Below are 21914 nucleotides of genomic sequence, written 5' to 3'. Positions count from 1 at the left end.
TACTAGTTGAAATGAGATCATTTATTTATTTATTTATTTTAGCTGTTTTATAGCGTGCTCAAATACTACCAGAGTGTCCTGGCGCGTAGAGAGATAAACAAGCAAGTGGCCGAAGGAAAAAGGAAAAGATCTAAATTTTCTTTTTACTATTGGTAGTTTAATAAGCCGTTCTTAAAAGATAAGTTTTAAGTGCCTTCTTGAATAGTACAAAATTTTCAGTTAATCTCAGGGAGAGGGGGAGGGTATTCCAAGTCCTAGCCGCGGTGACAGCAAGTGATTGGCCTCCCAAACGAACTCGCTGAAATCGGGGTACTCTTAAAAAGTTACAGTCAGCTGAACGCAATGCCCGAGTAGGGACATAACGGGTAAATCTTTCCCTCAAATAGAAAGGGCCAAGGTCATGAACTGCTTTAAAGGCTATGGTAAGAATTTTAAAAGTTATCCTCTGCACTACTGGCAGCCAGTGTAGTTCCTTCATGTGAGTTCGAATACTTTCTCTACACGGCACATTGCACAGTAGGCGGGCAGTCGCATTCTGGATAATCTGAAGCCTTGCGATTAAAAAAGCCGGAGAGCCACACAGCAGAGAGTTGGCATAATCGAGCCGAGATAAAATAAGGGCCCTCGCAACCGACTCTCTTGCTGAAGACGGCAAATAAGGAAAAATCTTCCTCATGGCTTTTAGAGATCCGAAGCACACCCCAGTGAGTCTTTTTATGTGTGCTTCAAATCGCAGATCCTCTCCAAACCAGACTCCCAAGTTCTTAGCAGGAATATTAGCGGAGCCTGGCTGGGGAAAATCGGAAGGCCACAGAGTTTCTCTGAAGTTGGACGAGAACTGACCATACAGCAAGATTTCCGTTTTATCTTCATTGCACTTCAACTGTGCTGCTGCTAACCAGTTGAACACAGCAGAGAGGCATGAACGAACGACCTCAGTGTTAGTATTCGCATCTGGCCACGTAAACAAGAGTTGCGTATCATCCGCATACGCTATTATTTTTGCTCCCATTTGTTCAGCTAGCAAAATAAGAGGGGTGAGATATACATTAAAAAGGAGGGGGCTCAATGTAGAACCCTGGGGTACTCCTGTAGTGAGGGGTTTAATCGAGGATGAATAGGGAGGAATCCAGACCTGCTGAGACCTATCTGATAAAAAAGATTTCACCCATTCCAGTGCTGAACCCACTATGCCGATATCTGCCAGACGCGCCAGGAGAAGTGCATGCGGAACAGTGTCAAACGCGGCAGAGAGGTCCAATAAAATCAGAACCGCTCTGCCGCCACTGTCTAAGCACCCCCTGATCGCCTCTGTAACCTCTACCAGCGCTGTCTCTGTGCTATAGGCTGCACGAAAGCCAGATTGGGCTGGATGTAACGCCCCTGAAGATTCAACAAAGGCATTAAGCTGGGAAAATGCAAGCTTCTCACCAATTTTTGCCATAGCTGGCAGAAGAGAAATGGGTCTGTAGTTGCTCGGCACAGCTGGGTCCGCTCCTGTTTTCTTTAGCAATGGCAAAAGCTTAGCCTGTTTCCATTCTTTGGGGACAGTTGCAGTAATAAATGATAGTCCTATTATTTGAGAGACTTCAGAAGCCACTATTTCGGCTGCTTCAGCCAGCACCCGGGCCGGGCAGACATCCCCAGGAGCACCAGATTTTAGCGATTTAATTGCTGCCAGGGTATCATCGACCGAAGGGGGGATAAGTCTCTCCATGGTGATGATGGGTGGAACCTTAGTTTCATTGTTATCCATCAACTCATTTCCTCCTCCAACTGTTCTCAAACTTTGTTGAATATTGGCAATTTTAGTTAGGAAGAAGGAGGAGAGATTTTCACACCATTCGGTAGAAGGACTCATAGATACCTGCTCAGCACAGGGAGAGAGAAAGCTCTTAACTATCGAAAAAATTTCACGACTATTGTTATTAGCTCTCTCAATTCTTCTAGAGAAAAACTCGGTTTTTGCATGTTTAATGCTAGTATAGTAATCTCGCTGAGCTGAGCGAAACACTGCTTTAGCCTGTGGGCAGTAAGCTAATCTCCATACTCGCTCCAGTTTCTTGCAAGCTAGTTTGAGAGTACGGAGATGGGGCGAATACCAGGGTTGAGAAGGAGTCATCCTATTTCTACCTGAATCAGCCCTCTTCGAAGAGGAGGACACCGCTGCTTTCATCCATCTGTCGTAAGTCTGCAACGCAGAATCCAATTCTGCCCCTAAGATGGGTCTGTTCAAATCAAGGTAGGTCATCAGATTACCCACGTTGATTTTTGGGGGGCCCATTGTTTTAGCAGACTTGGGAGGATCTCTCAAAGCAGCCCATGAGAATCTAATAAGCTGATGGTCAGTCCAGGTAACTGCTTGAGGGGCCTCGACCATCAGTGGGAAGTTAGAGCATACAACGTCTAAGATATGGCCACCAGAGTGGGTAGGGGAAGACACCCGGCATTAAAAAGCGTGAAAACCTCAATGCACGGGGAACAAGAGACTCAGAGAGAGCCTTAAGAAAAGGACCGGAAGGACCTGGGGGCCGGTAAATAAGGGAACCACCCAGTGTAAAATGAGGGGATAGACACAGGAAAAATTCATAAGCTCACTATCTGCTAAATTATCTGAGTCTTCCACCTTCAGAGCCCAGCATTCTCTAAAGATAATCGCTAACCCCCCGCCCCTACCACCAATCCTGTCCTTCCGTCGAATTATGAACCCTCTAGGGATTGCCAATTCAATATCAGGAGCACAGGAATCATTCAGCCACGTTTCTGTGATAAATAACAGGTCTAGAGAACCATCTTCTAGCAGAGAGTAAATGTCAGAAGCATGTCTGCTCATGGAGCGGGCATTTATTAGAGCTGCCGAAATAGAGCCCAGCTCAGAGACGGGTTCAGGACAGGCCGTATCATTTATACAGCAAGTAAAACCACAGGTAGAGCACGGGGTAAGACTTACAGGGTCAATTATGGTACAGTTAGATCTTTTTTCTAATGAGGGGCAGAGCGCCATCAAAGTCGCACGGGTATATATAATGGTAGTTCTGGGCAAGATCGATGATTGCCAGCCAGCCCGCCCTGCGTCCGCCACGTCCGAGGCGCGGACGGGCGCAGACGGGCTGACCTTTGGCTTACCTTCGGCGCGCCTAAGGCGCGCCCGCCATGCGCGACCGCTGCGCGCTGGTGCAGGCATGCTAATTTTATACCGCGTCCTCTCTCCACCAGCTAGAACGCTGCCACCAGTTCTGCTGGGGAGAAGGACTACCCTCAAGATGGCCGCCCACCCTCGCCACAACCGTGATAGCAGCTGCGGTCAAAAGGGGCCAGGAGGGGCTTTCCCAAGATAGACGGGTGAGTGAAAGCTCGCCCGCGATGTACCTGCAAAATTTAAGAGTTAGGCAGGGTGAAATGCAATTTTAAAAGAAATACGATCTTTGTACAATAAAATGTGAACACACAGTATTAAAATCACCGCTGTTCGAAATGTGGCCACAAGCAAAGCGGGAGTAACAGGGAGCTGCCACCACCCTTAAAACACACCGCAAAGACTATCGGCCTCGGCTGAATTTATACCGCGTCCTCTCTCCACCAGCTAGAACGCTGCCACCAGTTCTGCTGGGGAGAAGGACTACCCTCAAGATGGCCGCCCACCCTCGCCACAACCGTGATAGCAGCCGCGGTCAAAAGGGGCCAGGAGGGGCTTTCCCAAGATAGACGGGTGAGTGAAAGCTCGCCCGCAATGTACCTGCAAATGGGGTACCTGCAAAATCATGAGGTTAATGGAACCCCGCTCTGCTTCAGCAGTTTGCCATACCCATTTCAAGAGGTAAAGCTTTACAAAAGGAGAATGGTGAAAAGGACTAGGAATAAAAAAAATAGAAAAATTGGTTAAATTCCCTATTTCTAGGAAAACAGTTCATAACTGGGAGGGAATCCTGCAGGAAGTTGGCTCTGTATATACTATACCAAAGTGAGGTATAGTGTGCACAGAGCCCAGTGGAACCGTGAATGTAGGCAGGGGCAAAGGTAGATAGCACCTCACTCTCTATTTCTGGTAGTGTGGGGGAGCAGTAAGGGTTTATTAGAGGACAGTGTTAAGCATTTGTTGTACACACTCAATCCGCAAATGATTGCACACACTCAAAGACTGAATGGGTTTTGTATATAAATATTCTTTTATTTGATGTCCTAGAACCAAGAATGCCTGGCACAGGTAAGTGATTTATAATTTACAGTAATAATACAGATTGAATTGCAATTGTATATATACTTTAGTTTGGTTGCAGTAGAATTACTGGTAATGCAATACTTTGCAATATTGTACATATACTTTGTATTGACTTTTCAATGGGATGTCAAGTAACAGATTACTTTTCTTACACAGTGTAGTATACCCGGATACTGCACTGGGACATTTCCTGTAAACAGGTAAGTAAAAGCAGTTTAGGTATTCAGTTACAGTTTTAGAGATTTTTATAGTTTCCAACTCCACACTTAGAAACTTTTTCACAGAAAAACAGCCAATATTATCCCATGGGGGAAAATAGTGTTATCGGTTCAGAGATAAGTACTTTGTTGTCAAAATTGGGTTTCTGGGGTTAGACTCAAAGGTCCCCCCAGGTCAAGGATGCACGCTCAGCGGCGCTAGGGAGGCCGGTGCAGAGTGCTGAGCCCAAAGTTATCCAATGGGGGATAGGGGGTCTTCGGTTGGTGGCTGCTGACGAGCAGGCCACAAGGTTGTGTGAGAAAAGCTCCTGGGCTTAAGCTCAGGGCAAATGGTGGTTCAAGTTAGGACAAAAGGTACACCTCCAGCAGGACTAAGGTGGCAGGGTGCTGTTTTGGCATCTGGTGTCCTGTTACTTGCAATGGGGATTCTTCGGTTTGCAAACACACTGCCTGGCTCGGGGACGAGGACCTTCTGGGTGCGACCACCACTTGGAGAGGTAAGTTGGGATGCTGGGGGTTGGCTAGACACTGTCGTTTGGGCCACCCAACACCATGGGCCTTCGGGTGCAGGGGTGTCTTTTCCGGTCGGATCTTCTTAGCAGCTCCTGGTTGTGATGGGGAGAACCCTCTGAATTTAGACTGCAGGCGTCGGCTGGAGCCTTGAGGCAGGTCAGGGACCACTGGATCTCGGGTCAGGATTGCCGGGAAGACCTCCTCGTGGTGTTGGGCCACTCAAACTCCGGCCTTGGACGTCGGGTGCAGAATGGAGCAGAGTTGCAGATTTCACCGGAGCTAGAGTCTCTTGGTGTACAAATCCGGTGTTCAGTGGAGACCAAGTCTTTCCTGTGGAAGGCAGTGCAGGTCCTGAGGGTTCTTAAGGTTGCTGGATGCAGGACACACTGGAGTTTCGGTTCTGCAGGTTCAAGGTGATTAAAGGTCGATAGGGCTGGGGCCAGTCAGTAGGCGTCGTCTTCTTCTTAGATTTGTTCTTGGTCGTTGCTTGTCTAACTTCTTGGTTCAGGGCTGCTCCCTAAATACTGTATTTAGGGGGCGTTTTAGTGGTCTCAAGGTGAGTAGCCAAAGGGCTACTGACCTTAGGGTGGCTACACCCTTGCAGGGGTCGAAAAATCTTGAAAAATACACTAGACCTGCAGGTCTAGTAACCTACAACATCTCCTCGACCTAATTGAAATGCACTTGACCTCTGACTCTGAAAGATGAACAAATGTGACCATTTACAAGATTTAAAAGCATTTTTATTGCTCATTTACTTTTTGTGCCTTTAAATCTTGTTATCTCATCACATTTCCTCTGCTTTCAGAGGCAGAGGTCAAGTGTCAGTTTGTCTTCCTATTCGCCAGAAAGGGCGAGTAGGACCAAAAAAATAGCTCGTCCTGAATTAATCTAACTCGCAAATGCGAGTGATCAAGTGAATTTTTCGAGCCCTGCCTTGGTGTGCACACCCCACGTGGGGGAGTGAGCACAATCCCTAATCCTGGTAGGAGAGTGCCTGCCATCTACGAGATGGCGGGCACTGAAGAGTGAGCTTCACCTCGCCTCCCCCACCTGAGGGGTGGGGTTGGCAGAGATGGGCACACCTTCTGGGGTTGTGCTATATTTTCCCACCTGTCTTCCAGCCGAAAAGGAGGGGAGACAGGAAGGGGGCCTGCTCCTGATAGCATGAGAGGCTGGGGGTCGCATTACAAAGGCACAAGGCCTTTGAAGCTCCACTGCCACAGATGGCTCTTCATGGCCTGGGAGAGGTGTGAACACCTCCGTCCAGGAAAGGCTTTGTTTCTGGGCTCAGGGAGCGAAGGCTCCCACCCCAGGGGTCCAGAAACATGTCTTGTGGTGGCAGGCTGGTGTGTACCAGTCAGGAAATCCACCAGGGGCTGGTTGTTTTTCAGGTGGCATTTCTAAGATGCCCTCTGAGTGTATTTTTCATTAAATTCCACACTGTCATCAGTGTGGGTTTAATGTGCTGAGAAGTGTGATATCAAACTTCCCAGTTTTCAGGTAAGCCAATATGATGCTGTGGAGTTCGTAATGACAAACTCCTAGCACCATATACTCTTAATAGCATTACTGCACTTACATTGTCTAAGAATTGGCTTAGACACTGTAGGGGTGCAGGGCTCATGCACCTGTGCCCTCACCACTGGCACCCAGCTAGAGGGGTGGCTGACCTATGCCAGTGCAGTGGGTTGTAGGCATGGCGCACAGGGGCGATGCCAAGTGGACTCTTCACATTGTTCTGCACCAAAACACGAGAGAGAGAGAGAGAGAGAGAGAGAGAGAGAGAGAGAGACAGAGACAGAGACAGAGACAAAGACAGAGACAGAGACAGAGAGTGTGTGAAGGTACAGGGCTCCTAAGGGTGGCACAATAGGTGCTGAAGCGCTAAGAGGCCTTCCTTGGCCACAGTGCCCTTGATACTCATGATATCATTTACAAGGGACTGACATGCGGCCAGAGAGGTGCCATTTGGGGGGACAAGGTACAATTTTGGGAAAGAACACAGGCTCTGGGAACCTGATTGACAGGGACTCAGGGAACATCAAGTCAAAGTGTATCAGTAGTCTGGCAAAAAGTGAACGGGGAGGGGGGTTAAATGCAACAAAACCTGCTTCCTACAAATCCCACACCTGATTTGATTTTGTAAATTTATAGAGCGCAAACGAATCAACCGCAATGGGATCTCTCGGCAGAGATTGACAATCTCCATAGCAAGTTGGTAATGCTTTTTCACTGTCAGCTAGCCTGAAAATTTAGGGGCCAATGTTGTTGCCAGGCGTGAATGTAGGACAAACACTACCCTGTCTTATATTGGTCGTACAGTCATGAAAAGGAGATCACTGTAAAGGAAGATGAACCTCAGACTCTGGGGCCATGTAACTTTAGGTTGTCTACCTGCTCATGATCTGAATTCCCAATTCAGTCTGATCTCTCTTGCATACAGGAAAATTCTGGCAGGTGCTCCCTTGACACATTTCCATGCTAAAGAAGTGGAACTTCAAATGATTGGATCTGTAGGCCTCCACTCCAGTGACCCAGATAAAAAGGTCCAGTCAAACTAATGATTCTCAAAACACGGTATGTTTCCGCTTCCACTTTAAAACCAATGACAGGGACCGTAATCCCCTGCCTAAAACAAGGGCATATTTTGTGCACCCTTCCAGGTCACTAGACGAAAAACATAGTGTATGGGATCTGGTGCCCTTGTCCAAAACTTTATATTGGAAAAACTACTCGGGAGGCGAGACAACGAATAACTGAACACAAATCAAGAATAAAATGTCAGGTCCCCAGTGCACCACTAGTGCAACACTGGATGACCCTTGGACATAGGGAAGAGGAACTGAAATGGACAATCATCTCTAAAATCGAAGGGGATGCACGAGGTGGTAGTTTAGAACTAAAACTGTCACAGCGTGAGGCATTTCTGATAATGAAATTCAATACTGCTACTACAGGGTTAAACGAGATTTCAGAAATTTTCAGAAGCGACCACTAAGCAATCACAGGGAGAACAAGGCTTTATGGGGGCGCACTTGATGCACAGGGTCATGCAACCTCCCTTAAATGTAGCATATCGCTCACTGGTAGAGGAGCGATTCCTATTGGCCAGCATAGTCCTTGTTGTAAAGCAATAACAAGGACCAGAATACACTGGGACATGCCACCATTCTTATATGTAGTACATTGCGAATTAGCAAGGTCTTCATCCTATCGGCCAGGGATAATAAAAAAGCTCTCCAGACATCCCCACGTTGCGAAGCAACTACAAGGACCAGAATGCACCAGCTCGTGTTACACGCGGAACCACGGCAGAACTCCGCCCCAATTCAATTACTAGGTGCCCCTGGTACCACGCACGTTTTATCTGCACCAGCAACTTGGCCCCCTTTGAAAATCCGACACAAACGAGATGTTTTCCCTTCACTGAGTCGGGATACATCAATTGGTGTACTTCTCCTTTAATAAGATTGAGGTCACATGACCAGGAAGTAAGTTGAGCCTCAGAAGTCTTGCCGGATCTAGAGAACCTGCCGTCTGTCAGAAGCATTGCCGAGTCACACCGCACCCTACAGAGAACAGCTTCAAGTGAGTGTCTGACAATAACGCTACCCACCTAGACCAGCGCTCCAGCTTGGGTTAAGGTTTAGATTCACTCGTTTTTCCGCTTATTGCCCACATGCAGGTTAAAGCGCATTCAGTGCAGCGGGTCACTGCAGAGCCCCCCTCGTGATACAGCCGGTCCCTGGGTTGATGGGTCTCAGCGCCCACACCGGTAAGTTCACCCAGCCCGTCTAGCGGAGCTGCTACTCCACGCTTCCACATAATTCATGCCCAGATTATTGAGTCTGAATTCTTACCCCTCCCCCTTTCTTCCAGATACCACCAATAAATCGATCAACAGATGAGGTGAGTGAGTTCATGCTCGCCAATTAATTAACTTATGAGTTGGTTGGTAGTGTGCCTGCAGGATGAGGTCTTTGATGGAGGTCTATCGTTTATGTTTCAGAGTCTATTTGTCACAGTGTTTTGCACAAGTCGTGTGAGATGGCTCTCTGAGAATAGTTCTCAAGGTACGTGGTTTTCAGTCGATTGGTGGCTGCTTGTTTTTAGTAGTTGTTTGACACTGTTGAAACATTAGAAGAGTTTTTCTAACTAGCCAATATTCTCTATGTTGTAGAAATCGCATTGATCCTGAGGAGAACCCCAAAAGTTAGGGAGTTCGAAACGCGTCGATCACTCAAGGCCAATGGTCAACTGAAATAGTAGAGGGTTAATAATTGGATTAACACTGAATTTAATACTCTAATGATTTGAATTTTTGTAAATTTGGTTTTGACTTCTTGCTTTTTCAAAGGAAATGTTTCAAATGTAAATAATTTGTTGTTGACATTGACCTATATCATACGTGTCTAATTGTACTCATTTTTTTGTCGTGTCTAATTTTGTATGTTTTGTAAGTCTGTTTTGCGTGACTGAAGGACGAAAGTGTTGTGAGGCTGTGTTCTATAATTATAATTTTTTGTATGTGACCTTGTAAATATTGTATAAAGTTGTATATTTCTGTATATTTAAATGTGTTCAGGCACAGAAATGTCTTTTTAAAAAAAATGAAAAAGCTTTCTAAGAATTAAAGAAAAGGTCTCTAATAAATAAGAATTTAAAATAAGTAAAGAGTGCTATGTTTAACTCTTAGTTTCTCTAGATAAAAGAAGAAAAAAGTTTTTCCAGTACTGGCAGTTGTTTTGTTTGATAGTTCAGTCTGGTTCAGCCTTACTGTTGAGGAGCCAAGACCCTGTTTTGTTCCTACTGGTACCACCCCATCAGCATGGGACAGCACATGGTGGCCGTCTGTCGTCGGAAGCCCACCTACCCCAGTAGACCACGTCAAGAACCTTGGCATTGTACTCGACTCATCACTCACCATGAACCGACAGGTCAACGCCGTCACCTCCAGCTGCTTCAACACCCTCCGCAAAACCTTCAAGTGGATCCCCCCTGAGTCAAGGAAGACAGTCACCCGCACATTCATCACCAGCAGACTGGACTATGGAAACGCACTCTACGCCAGCATCAACAAGTCCCTACACTGCAAACTCCAGACAGTACAGAACACCGCCGCCAGACTCGTCCTCGGCATCCCCCAGTATGAACACACCACCCAGCACCTACAAAGTCTCCACTGGCTCCCCGAGGAGAAATGAGTCACCTTCAATTCCTCACTCACGACTACAAATGCCTACACAACAACGGACCCAAATACTTTGAAGACAGAATCAACTTCCACTTACCCAAAAGAAACCTCCGCTCTTCCAACCTCGCACTGGCCGATACCCCGCGCATCCACAGAGTCAGAGCGGGCGGAAGATCCTTCTCTCACATCGCAGCCAAGACCTGAAATGAGCTACGGGCAGATATCAGACGCGCCCCTCCCTGAACACGTTTAGGAAGACCCTCAAGACCTGGCTCTTTGGCTAAACAGATCTGCGCACCCCCCACACTCCCCTCAGCGCCTTGAGACCCTCACGGGTGAGTAGCGCGCCTACAATTCAACCCAGGCCGTGAGCTCAACTTTGCATATAAGTATTCTAGACCTGTATCCACTGCCGCTGCCGCTCCATTTGTCCTGGTTGTGTGTGTGGCCTGTGGTGTGTTCATTCCACCACGGGTGCCGTCCTTGAGTCTATTTTAAAGCGCTTAGTCACTTTTGGGTAAAGTTTGCGCTATAAAGCTGCATTAAAGAAATAAACACATCTTCTGACCGGTTCTCCCTATCTCCTCCCGCTGGGGCAGCACTGCTCGTCCTCATGTCTCTCGGGGGTGGGGGCGCCGGCGTCCCTCAGGGCCGGGGGGTCCAGAGCGCCTCGGCTCACTCGAGGCCGCTCCACCGGGACTGTAGACAGTGACACCGGGCCCGCCCTGGAGGGCCCCGCACCGGGGGCAGGGCCGGGCTGTGGGCTCCGCTGGATCAGGAGAGGGGCTCCTGCGCCGGGGCAGGCCTCTCCTTTCCACCGGGGGCAGGGCCAGGACGGCGCCGAAAAACAACAACCCGCAGAGAGGCCTGATGGGAGCTTCACTTACCGAGTGGCAAAAACCGGTCACTGGGCATGCGCAGAAAAAAAAAGGTAATGAGCATGCTCAGTAGAGAGCTATTGGCCTGATGGGCATGCGCAGGAAAAACTTTTATAAGTGCGCAGAGCTTCGATGGTAAATACGCATGCGTAAAAGAGATGTGTTGCCTGTTCTGCGAGGTCAGGAGGAGATTCAATCAAGGCTACTTCCGCCCTGCGCGGCGAAGAGACACTTACTCCTCAGCATTTGGACATCCCGCCCTGCGCGGCAGAGAGACACTTACTCCTCAGCACTTGGACATCCCGCCCTGCGCGGCGGAGAGACACTTACTCCCCAGCACTAGGACAGCCCCGCCCTGCGCAGAGGAGAGACACTACTCCCCAGAGGGAGCCACAGGGAGTGAGTGAAGCAAGACAGAGAGAGAGAGCGGGGAGAAGGGGCAACAGAGCAGAGAGGGGGCAGATCGAGGGGATGAGGTCACTGACTGGGGTTAGAGAAGGAGGAGGGGCCAGTCGGGAATCAGGACGTCGGGAGAGGCGGATGGGGAGTGGACAAAAGAGGGGGCACCAGAGGAAACAAGGAGGGTGGAGAACGAAAGCGAAACTGGGGAGGGGAAGGATTGTGGATTTTTTTTATGCGTTTTTCTATAGCGCGGACTTTACCCGAAGGCGTCAGAGCGCTTCACAATAGGAACAGAAAATTACAGGTGAACAACTTAAAAAAGCAGACGATAAGTTACATGAGGTAAAAGTGACAATTGTGAGCAAACAAAATACATGAGGTAGCAAACAATGCATTACAGGAGGAAAAAGTGGCATGTGTGTTACTTTGATTTCCTGTTATATGTGATGCACTGCTCACTCTCGGTCCCCACTCCCCTCTCCCGTGATTTCTTGATGCCTGCTACTCATTTGTCTCCCCCTATCGTACGTAACAGTCCTTATATTGCTTGGTTTTGCCTCGACTCTTTTTCGTGTTTTTCTTTGTGTTGTTTATACATTGTAAAAAATGGAAACCTTTATTTATCCTCTCTTGCCATGGGCTCCGGATAACATCGTGCTTCTACGCTGCCGGACCCTCGGACTGTCGGCTGATGAGCTGTGTATAGAGTTGTTATTGTTATTGCATGTAACTGACCGGCCTCTGTGGTTGTAGGTCTGTAACTGTACTCTTTTTTACGAAATAAAGGTATTAAAAAAAAAAAAAAAGAAAGGGGGGGGAGAGATGACCCCCCCCCAACTATCGGCTAATTTCCCAATTAGGCAACATCTGGAAAATCTTTGGGAAACCCTTACAGTCACGACTCGAGACCTGGACAGAGGAGGACAATATTGCCTCTACTTCTCAGGCTGGATCCTGAAAAGGCTAAAGTAGAATCGACCAGGCTCTGAGGTTGCACATGATCTGTATGAAGTTTGTGTCCCTGGAAACTCCCCGCTCTACTTGGTCTTAAGAGACCTAGAAACAGCCTTCGATTCTGTTGCCGCTCCGTCCTTCTGAGTCTTCCGGAGGAAGGAGGTTCCGAAGCAACTATTTGAGTATCCGAAAGGATCTGCCACGGCAATCATTCCAGAGTAAGATTTGGTGTGAAAGAAGAATGCACAGAGAAGTTTGAAATAAACATTGGCGTTGGGCAGGGTTGCGTACTTGCCCCAGCTTTATTTAACATTCACATCAGTGGAACAGATTCTCTCTGGAATCTTCGTCTTGATGTTCCGATATTGGAGAAGGAAAATATTCCGATCCCGCTGGTTGCAGATGATGCAGTAATATTAGCGCGTACTGAAAAATCAATGCATCAACTTTTGGAAGGCTACAAGCTATTCTGTAAGGTACAGAAGTTAATAATCAATAAAGAGAAAAATATATGATAGTTATTCCTAAATCAAAGGTATTGTTGACATTCAGGATTAATGGTAAACCAACTAAGCGACTTAAAACATGACTACCTCTGCATACGAATGGATGACCATTTATATTGAAAGCTCATGTGGCGAAGGCGGAAACAAACTTGACGCCACTATTCTGCATTTTGCTAACTCAAGCAGCAAGCGACCAATAAAACTAGCACTGATGCATTCAAGACAAATGCACGTATGGCCTGCTCTTATGGTGCTGAACTGTGGGATTTTACGAAAGTTCAGGCTCTTCTTAAACTGGGAAACATCTTCTTGTAACATGTACTAAACCTGGGTCCTGGAATCCCACTGACAGTATTAAGAGCTGAGCTGGGGTTCACTGGAGGATCTCTTCCTGTAAGATAATGGATGCGAGTGTGGTCAAATCTATCCTTTGCATCATATAGTATGGTTCCGCAAGAACTGCGACGATGCAGGATTACAATAATTTACTCCGGTTCAAGCACGCTGAGAACATTCTAACATACACTAGTTGAGTAGAGATATAGAATCATCTGGAACTGATGAATAAGGCAACACTAGAACTGGTTAAAAAGAAATATTGTGCATTCATGTGGAGCAAGCAAGGAAAGGCATCCTTCCGACAAACTACCAGACAGTAAAATGTGAACCGCACCGAGAGCAGTTCATGGACTTGCTGTTCCCTGCTGAGAAAATGGCTTTATATCTCATGTTCAGATTAGGAACTCTTCAGGTGCGGACCTTAACTAAATCATGGGTAAAGCCCCTGGAGGCGGAGCTAACACATGTCCCAGTACATAATGGGGCCCTGAGTCATTATGCATTTTATGCTTCTGTGTGATATGTCGCTTAAAATCCAAAGGTACTACCTATGTTCACTTTTTTTCTAAAACGTAATCTGAGATGCTGCATTATGTTATAGAACTGATCATATGGAGATTTTCCAGGCAGTTGCTTCGTATATGCAGACCTGCCATAGACAGCAGCGATGGAAGTGGGTTCAAACCATAAACCAACTGTAGTGATGGTTTTGAAATGTTCCGTTTACCTCTGGGGGCTGTGCTCGTCCTTTGACATATTTGCCCTCATAAACTGGAGCGTAGCTCGACTCCACCATGAAAGGCACTGGAGAACCGTATGGACTGGACAGAGCATCGAGAGGTATTGTTGCACATTTCTACTTGTACCTGCACTTTATAAAATGCTCGCTTAGGTGTTGGCCGTCTATTGGCCCATATCTGAGGGTTTAATTTCCACCCGGCTGTCAGCAAAACAAACTATTTGGACAATCCCTGTTTTTTTTACCACACTAGGTAACGTCTGCGCAGCAGGCTTGTGCTCTTCTTTTATTTCTGATGTTTATAAGACAGCTGTCAGGCTTGCTAGGGGTTTACTTGCTCTGAGTAGGCAACAAGCAGACGGAGATGCCGGTATCTGCACCTATGTACGTGCTTGTTAGCTGGTACGCTTTGAAAGAACTAATGACCGCTCTATCTAATTGATTGGTTTTAAAAGTGATATACGTCATCTATTTGCACTAGCATTTTACGTCAGATCATGGATTATGCGCAAAGTGTAGTATTTGTATGAACTGAGCTTAAGTCGTTTTAAAAAAACAAGAATTGTGATTGTTTTATTATCTGCTGTAAATAACGCTGACAATAAACCTTTGCTATCAAGTACCACACCTGCAGGAATGCTCAGTGGGTTGTGCGAAGCTTGATTTAACATGGTCGTCTGTGGAAGTGTGTCCCTCCAGAAATCAGAGTAGATCATACGGTGGGGGTCAAGAAAGGTTTATTTAAGTATCACAGATGCAGAGACCCCATCCATCATCAAGCTAAGACCAACGGACAAATGTCTCTATTCCAGCTCACGGCCTAGCAACCATCCCCACATTCCAGAATATCATGACACAGGACGTCACACCTTCTCCCCCCTTACATATAGGGAGGAGTCACTTTAGTCTGGTGCTCAATTACATGTGTAGATGTGTCTGGTGGTGCCTGATAACTGAAAGGCACGCATTTGTTTACATAGAATTTCAAATATGTCTGATTTATTATTCCTATTACCGTGCCTTCAACCTTGAGAAGGCCCATCCTAGACCAGTGTGTGGACAAAACGCATGCCGACAAATCGAGGACAAAGGGATTGGGACATGGTCTAGGGAAACTGACAACAAATCCTACATCAAACCTCACGTTTAACTGATGAAGCGCAAGGAGCGATATAAAGCGATATACTGAGAAAAAATAACCTTGAGAATTGCAGCAAACTAAAGTAATTTAAAAAAACTAATAAAAGAACTACATATCCACAGCTGTGAGACCTGGAAGCCGATTATTTCTCAATATAGCCCTAGTTTATGATTACCTCACAGTGCTCACATTATCATCCGCGCTAGAAGTGATGGGAGCCCGGGGTGTCTGGTCACAGAAGCTCATTTACATACAAAGGGGGTGACAACCTGTTCACAACGCACAGCACAGCGTGTACACAGAAAAGGGTAAAGTCTTGTGTCTCTTTTTTCATTTTCTTTAATTCATCCTGCACCTCGCTCTCTTCTTCTCTTTCTCTCATTTCAATTCATCATAAATTAGTCAAATTCACTATTGTTTTATCAGCACGGCACAAGTCAGGGGTAGCCACAGTTTGAAGGGGTCCCCCCACTATTATCTAGAAACTTGACTCAGTTCCATCTAGCTCCTTAGCCTGCGACTGATAATTGTTACTTTGTGCCCCAGCTCTGCAGACACAGGCCTCTGAGTGTTTGTGTGAGTGGCGCAAGAGAGGAACAGAGAACTTGACAAAATTAGCCCTTCTTTTGATTAATACACTGTAAATGTGAAACACATTGGGGCTTAGGGGCTGGATAAAGAATAACGTCAGGAAACAAACGCAAATTAAAAGCACATTTTATTTATACTCTGAAAACTGTTTAAAAATGTAATTTCCAAGTTTCACATTTCTGTTTAAAAATATTTACACTTTCAGTCATTTCCGAGTTTAGTTACAAACTAATAGTGGGAAAAATACATGATGTATAAAAACTGAAACCAAAAAATTATTTTTACATTATTTTATGTTTCTTGTTTTGTGTTTTTAAAACAGGCCGTCAACCTTTCACGTGAAAATTAGTATAAGGGCCTGTCATCGCTTCTTGTGATGTCACTACATGTGACGTCACTGTGATTTGCATATGATAATGGGCTCCTTCACTATTTTCCTTACTTGTGCGCTGTTTATTGGCATGACATGGGTCTATAGGTATTAAAAATAAACATATAAATTCACAGGTGTTCAGTCCATTTCTCTGGTGATGTCACACATTGACATGTATTTGGCTGCTTCTTCTATTTTTAGGTGAATACAAATACCGTGCCGTTCCCCCTCCTCCCATTTCTCTCTTTTTCTCCCGCTTTCTTTGTCTCTCTCGCTTTCTGGATCTCTCCCTCTCTATCTCCCACACACTCCTGTTAGCGTTAGCTTCGTGAATGTCACTGCCACTTCTGGAATTCATACGACAAATCCTTCAGAACATTTGAGGACAAAGGACAATCAAGTGTGGAAGACGAGTTGCTGGGACTGCAACTGATTGTTCAGTCAAATATATACTTTTGATGTGGGATTTCGCTATTTCACCACATTCTTCAAACAGAGTCGACTGCTTACAATGGCTCAATTCTGGTAAAAAGTAGAGTTTGGCAAGTCACAAAATGAATAGGGTGAGCCATGTCGGAGAGGAGCCACGGGTCACACTTAGTTATGTGGCCCGAGGCACGAGCTGATCCATCAACCGATAACAGAGTGTAAAAGATGCAGCAAACATTACTTAGACACCAGGTATATGCTCTTTTATATGTCAAAACAGGTTATTTCTTGAACACCTGTGCTTTGCTTTAGTTCATTACACATACTGCAGTGGCATTTGTTAATAGTAATACATACATTTTACCAATGAAGTTTCTCATCTCCAGATCCCTGACAACATGTCCACTGTGGGTGTGTTTGGTTTATAGGTTTTATCACTAATCCGACAAGTTAGCTGAAAATATCATTGTTAGTCCCGGTATTGTTCAGTGTTGCTTTCACAGATGGTGTGGTCAGGTGCGATTGAATATTTTTCTTTGTATCTCTTCTTCACCAAATAAAAATCAACAATTTTTCTTTTCTTTTAGTCCACATTGTGCGTGCCTCCCACTCTGTATCCTGGTACATCATGCTGCTTTGCTATGTGTACGGAAGTGAACAATCACTGAAAACAAACACATTTATAATTCTGTAAATACTGTTATCTGTTTTCCTTCTTTGCTGCTATTCATGTCTTTTATAATCTGGTATTTCAATGTCCCACATAATTTGAATTGAATCTTTTTCCGTAATTCATTCCTCTCACAATAACTGCACTGTTCAGCTCTTGTCTATGTCCTCAGATGGGTCAGTATTATTTTTGATGTTCTTAAGTTCTTTCCTGAGTCTCTGTGTTTGCTGATCTGTTTTGAGGTTTGATAAGTGACTAAAGCTCTTCCCTCATTCACTGCACTTGAATGGTTTTTCTCCTGTGTGAGTTCGCTGATGATACCTTAATGCTGAAGAGCTGCGAAAACTACTGTCACATTCACTACAATGATAGGGTTTTTCCCCTGTGTGTGATCGCTGATGTGTTTGGAGGCTTGATAAGTGACTAAAGCTCTTCCCACATTCACTGCAATTGAATGGTTTTTCCCCTGTGTGTGTTCGCTGATGTCTTAGTAGCCCTGATAATTGACTAAAGCTCTTGACACATTCACTGCACTTGAATGGTTTTTCTCCTGTGTGAGTTCGCTGATGATACCTTAATGCTGAAAAGCTGCGAAAACTACTGTTACATTCACTACAATGATAGGGTTTTTCCCCTGTGTGTGTTCGCTCATGTGTTTGGAGGTTTGATAAGCGACTAAAGCTCTTCCCACATTCACTGCAGTTGAATGGTTTTTCCCCTGTGTGTATTCGCTGATGACTTTGTAGGTCTGATAACTGACTAAAGCTCTTTACACATTCGCTGCACTTGAATGGTTTTTCCCCTGTGTGTGTTCGCTGATGACTTTGTAGCACTGATAATCGACTAAAGCTCTTCCCACATTCATTGCACTTGAATGGTTTTTCCCCTGTGTGTGTTCGCTGATGTGTTTGGAGGTTTGATGAGTCACTAAAGCTCTTCCCACATTCACTGCAGTTGAATGGTTTTTCCCCTGTGTGTGTTCGCTGATGACTTTTTAGGTCTGATAACCGACTAAAGCACTTTGCACATTCACTGCACTTGCATGGTTTTTCCCCTGTGTGTGTTCGCTGATGGGTTTGTAGATGTTCTAATTGATTACAGATCTTCCCACATTCATTGCACGGGTATGGTTTTTCCTCCAAATGTGTTCGCTGATGTCTTTGTAGGTGATCTAATCGACTAAAGCTCTTCCCACATTCACTGCATTTAAATGGCTTTTCTCCTGTGTGTGTTTGATTATGTCTTTGAAGGTATGATAACTGACTAAAGCACTTTACACATTCACTGCACTTGAATGGTTTTTGTCCTGTGTGTGTTCGCTGATGACTTTTTAGGTCTGATAACCGACTAAAGCACTTTGCACATTCACTGCACTTGAATGGTTTTTCCCCTGTGTGTGTTCGCTGATGACTTTTTAGGTCTGATAACCGACTAAAGCACTTTGCACATTCACTGCACTTGAATGGTTTTTCCCCTGTGTGTGTTCGCTGATGGGTTTGTAAATTTTCTAATTGATTACAGCTCTTCCCACATTCATTGCACTGGTATGGTTTTTCCTCCGAGTGTGTTCGCTGATGTCTTTGTAGGTGATCTAATCGACTAAAGCTCTTCCCACATTCACTGCATTTAAATGGCTTTTCTCCTGTGTGTGTTTGATTATGTCTTTGAAGGTATGATAACTGACTAAAGCACTTTACACATTCACTGCACTTGAATGGTTTTTGTCCTGTGTACGTGTGCTGATGAAGCTTGAGTAGTGATGACAAACTAAAGCTCTTTCTACATGTGTATGATTCTAATTTCTTGGTTAGTCTCTGTGGGTCGGGTATATATTTGTCTACATCCCTTGACTGTATTTCCTGATGGGCCGACATGGCTGTTAAAGCACTTGTGTTTTTCTCACACACTTTATATGTGTGCAGTATTTTGCAAGTTTGAATTCTGCTTTAACAATAAAATACAATAGCCACCAAATATTTGCCACACTCCTAATACGTAGAATGTGTCTTTGTAGGCAATTGTGCCTTTAGATTGGATTATGGCTATGCACGCTTGCAGGTAAAGATGTATCTTCCTTCTGGCCGGTGCAAATTTGGACAGTCTGTTGTATTGTATATAGAAGAGCTCCTCTTTCCATTACCCGACAGTTTCTGGCTCCGCTCTGTTGTGCTTTTCGCTTGTTACTGTGGTTTAGTCAGAAAGAGTTTACAATTCTCCTAGAGCACGGAATGATGGCTTGTCATCATATTAGAAAATAGAGCACTGCGATAATCACATCATACTGATCCGATGATCAAAGTTAGTATTCGACACTTGTTTATACAAGAGGTGGTTGGTTATTGTTGTTGCCTTAATTTTGTAGAGGTAATTTCTTCGTCTCGTGGCATGGAGGTGCACAGCTCAGCCTCTTACAATCACTGAACTGCCCTTGATGCTTCATCCGGGATCTGTCAGTTTGTGTGCAGGTTCCTCTGTCGCCGACTGCGCTGATTTTTTCCTGAATATTGTAGCTCAATATTTCTGCTATTATTGAAGAGTTACAGCCTTTGCTTCATTATTGATGGTCAATTAATACATTCAAGGCTTGTTTTCTGTTGGATGTAAAGATATTTAAAATTACTAAATTGAAACAAAATGGAATGAGAATTCACAATATTTAACTGGTTGTAAAAGACATTTCAGGGGAGATTTACCAAATCTCCACGCAATGCAGCGCAGGCCTCCCCCTGGGAGGCTGCGCTGCGTGACTGGGAGGGAGCAGGAGAGCACCATATTTTCAAAGATATGGCTCTCTCCTTCCCTTTCCCTTGCGCTGGCACTGATTACAGCAGCCCTGCGCCATGTACACACCTTAGCACAAGAGCTCTAGGGTGTGTGTGTGTGAGCCCAGCATAGGTTTTGTACAGAAAGGACACCCTTCCTGTACAAAATACTATGCCTAGACATGAGGGAAAGCTTTTCCCACTTTGTATGCGTGTTACACAGTGCAGCACACATGTAAAGTCAGAAAAGGAAGGAGAAATTAAAGCATTTCTCCTTCCAAGCACCTAGTTTAAAAGGGTGCAGTTTTCTCACGCTAAACCCAATCTACTGTATTTGGTAAATTGGGTTTAGCGTGAGAAGCCTTGGGTGGTTGCACGGGAACGCCCATGCTCCACCATTGGCAGGCCCCAAAGTGCAAAGTAATGCGAAGCAGTGCAATGCGATGCTTCACATTACTTTAACGTTATTTGCTGGAAAGAAAATTAGGAAAAAAAGATTTTGCACTGTTTTGTGCCACTTTTGTGACGCAAACACGACGCAAAATCTTAGTAAATCAACCCCTTCTTCTTTACTGCCTTTGAAACTTAGTAGGGAATATTTCATCATACACGGACATTTAACTAAAAGTTCTGGTGATCAGGTGACATCTTATGTATGTCTGAAAACGAGGTGATTTAACAGTGTTCACTGAGTAACTTAGCAAAGTAAGGGTGCTCGAAGGTCCCAAGTGTTTAAGGTTTTGCTTAAGATAGATGCATACGGTCAAGATTTCATTCAAACAACAATAGAGTTTAGAAAAAGAGATGGATCAGGAGGGGCTGCAACATTTCCAGTAACTCTTTACGAAGTATACAACGAAAGTAACTCCATTCACACACTTCTCATTTCTTTCCTATTCACTTAAGATCATCTCAAATACCAACTCCTGTCTTTACCTTGCTGTTCATAGGTCACCTTTGACACTTTCAACAGCTCCTTTGGTTCAAGCATTTTTGGTTTCGTCTAACCTGGAAGAGTGGAACATTATTGTGGTTTGTCGGGGTTTCCTATCGCCATAACATCTGTCCATCTCCCTGAAACTAGTGCAGCTTACAGCACCCGGTTCTGGCCCTGAAAGACAACTTTAAAATGCTAGTCATTAGTTTTTTCAAACGTTCTGTAAGATGCAGCTCCTTCGGGGGGTTTTGTGTAAAACAGAGCGAGGGGTTTACTGTAAGGCCCATACTTTACATTGTAAGCGCAGATAAGGCAAACAAACATTGATTCATATAATTTAATATTCACCGTTATCAGTCATTTAGTACTTATAGAGAATCCATCACAACCACTAATTTACCTGACATATCCCCGCATCAGATGTGTGCATATTACTCTTTTTCCCCCTTTTCCACCATTACATGGCATCTGGCATGATATTGTCCGTTTGGGGTTCAGGATGCCACTTTGTGACTGGATCGGCATTTGGCAGAGCGGGAGGAGTTGTCAGTTATCCACAGGTGATTCGACATTTCTACCTTTCCATATTTCTCATATTCAAGTTTACTAATTTCTTGTCCTGCGACCCCCCCTACTGCCCTCTGACTGCGCACTCACTCTGTGGGGCTCATAACCCACCGAGACCAGGAAGACCGTCACCCAGGCACTCGTCACCAGCCGACTGGACTACGGGAACACCCTCTACGCCGGAACCACAGCCAAACTGCAGAAAAGACTCCAACGCATCCAGAACGCCTCCGCATGACTCGTCTTGGACATCCCTCGACACAGCCACATCTCCGGCCACCTGAGAGACCTGCACTGGCTCCCCATCAGCAAGAGGATCACGTTCAGGCTCCTCACCCACGCACACAAGGCTCTCCATGACCTGGGCCCCAAGTACCTCAACGACCGCCTGACCTTCTACACGCCCACCCGCCAGCTACGATCGACCAGCCTCGCCCTCTCCGCCGTACCACACATCCACAGAGCCACCGCCGGAGGAA

At 45.4% G+C, this 21914-nt stretch overlaps 1 protein-coding gene across 1 annotated transcript in view; it reads right to left on the bottom strand.

The window, feature by feature from the left end:
* Positions 1-19528, bottom strand: part of LOC144805498 (uncharacterized) — a 45607-nt gene extending 26079 nt beyond the window's left edge. Inside the window, exons 1-2 of the mRNA XM_078672043.1 lie at positions 17519-19528; positions 1432-2070 (exon numbers count right to left, since the gene is read on the bottom strand). Of these exons, the coding sequence (XP_078528169.1) occupies positions 1432-2070; positions 17519-19043 (2164 nt within the window). The 5' untranslated portion in view covers positions 19044-19528. The remainder of the gene's footprint in view (positions 1-1431; positions 2071-17518) is intronic.
* Between the last annotated feature and the right edge of the window lie 2386 nt (positions 19529-21914).

This window comes from Lissotriton helveticus (assembly GCF_964261635.1).
Source record: "Lissotriton helveticus chromosome 1_1 unlocalized genomic scaffold, aLisHel1.1 SUPER_1_unloc_12, whole genome shotgun sequence".
NCBI lineage: Eukaryota > Metazoa > Chordata > Amphibia > Caudata > Salamandridae > Lissotriton > Lissotriton helveticus.
This window is presented reverse-complemented; position numbering and strand designations above follow the sequence as displayed.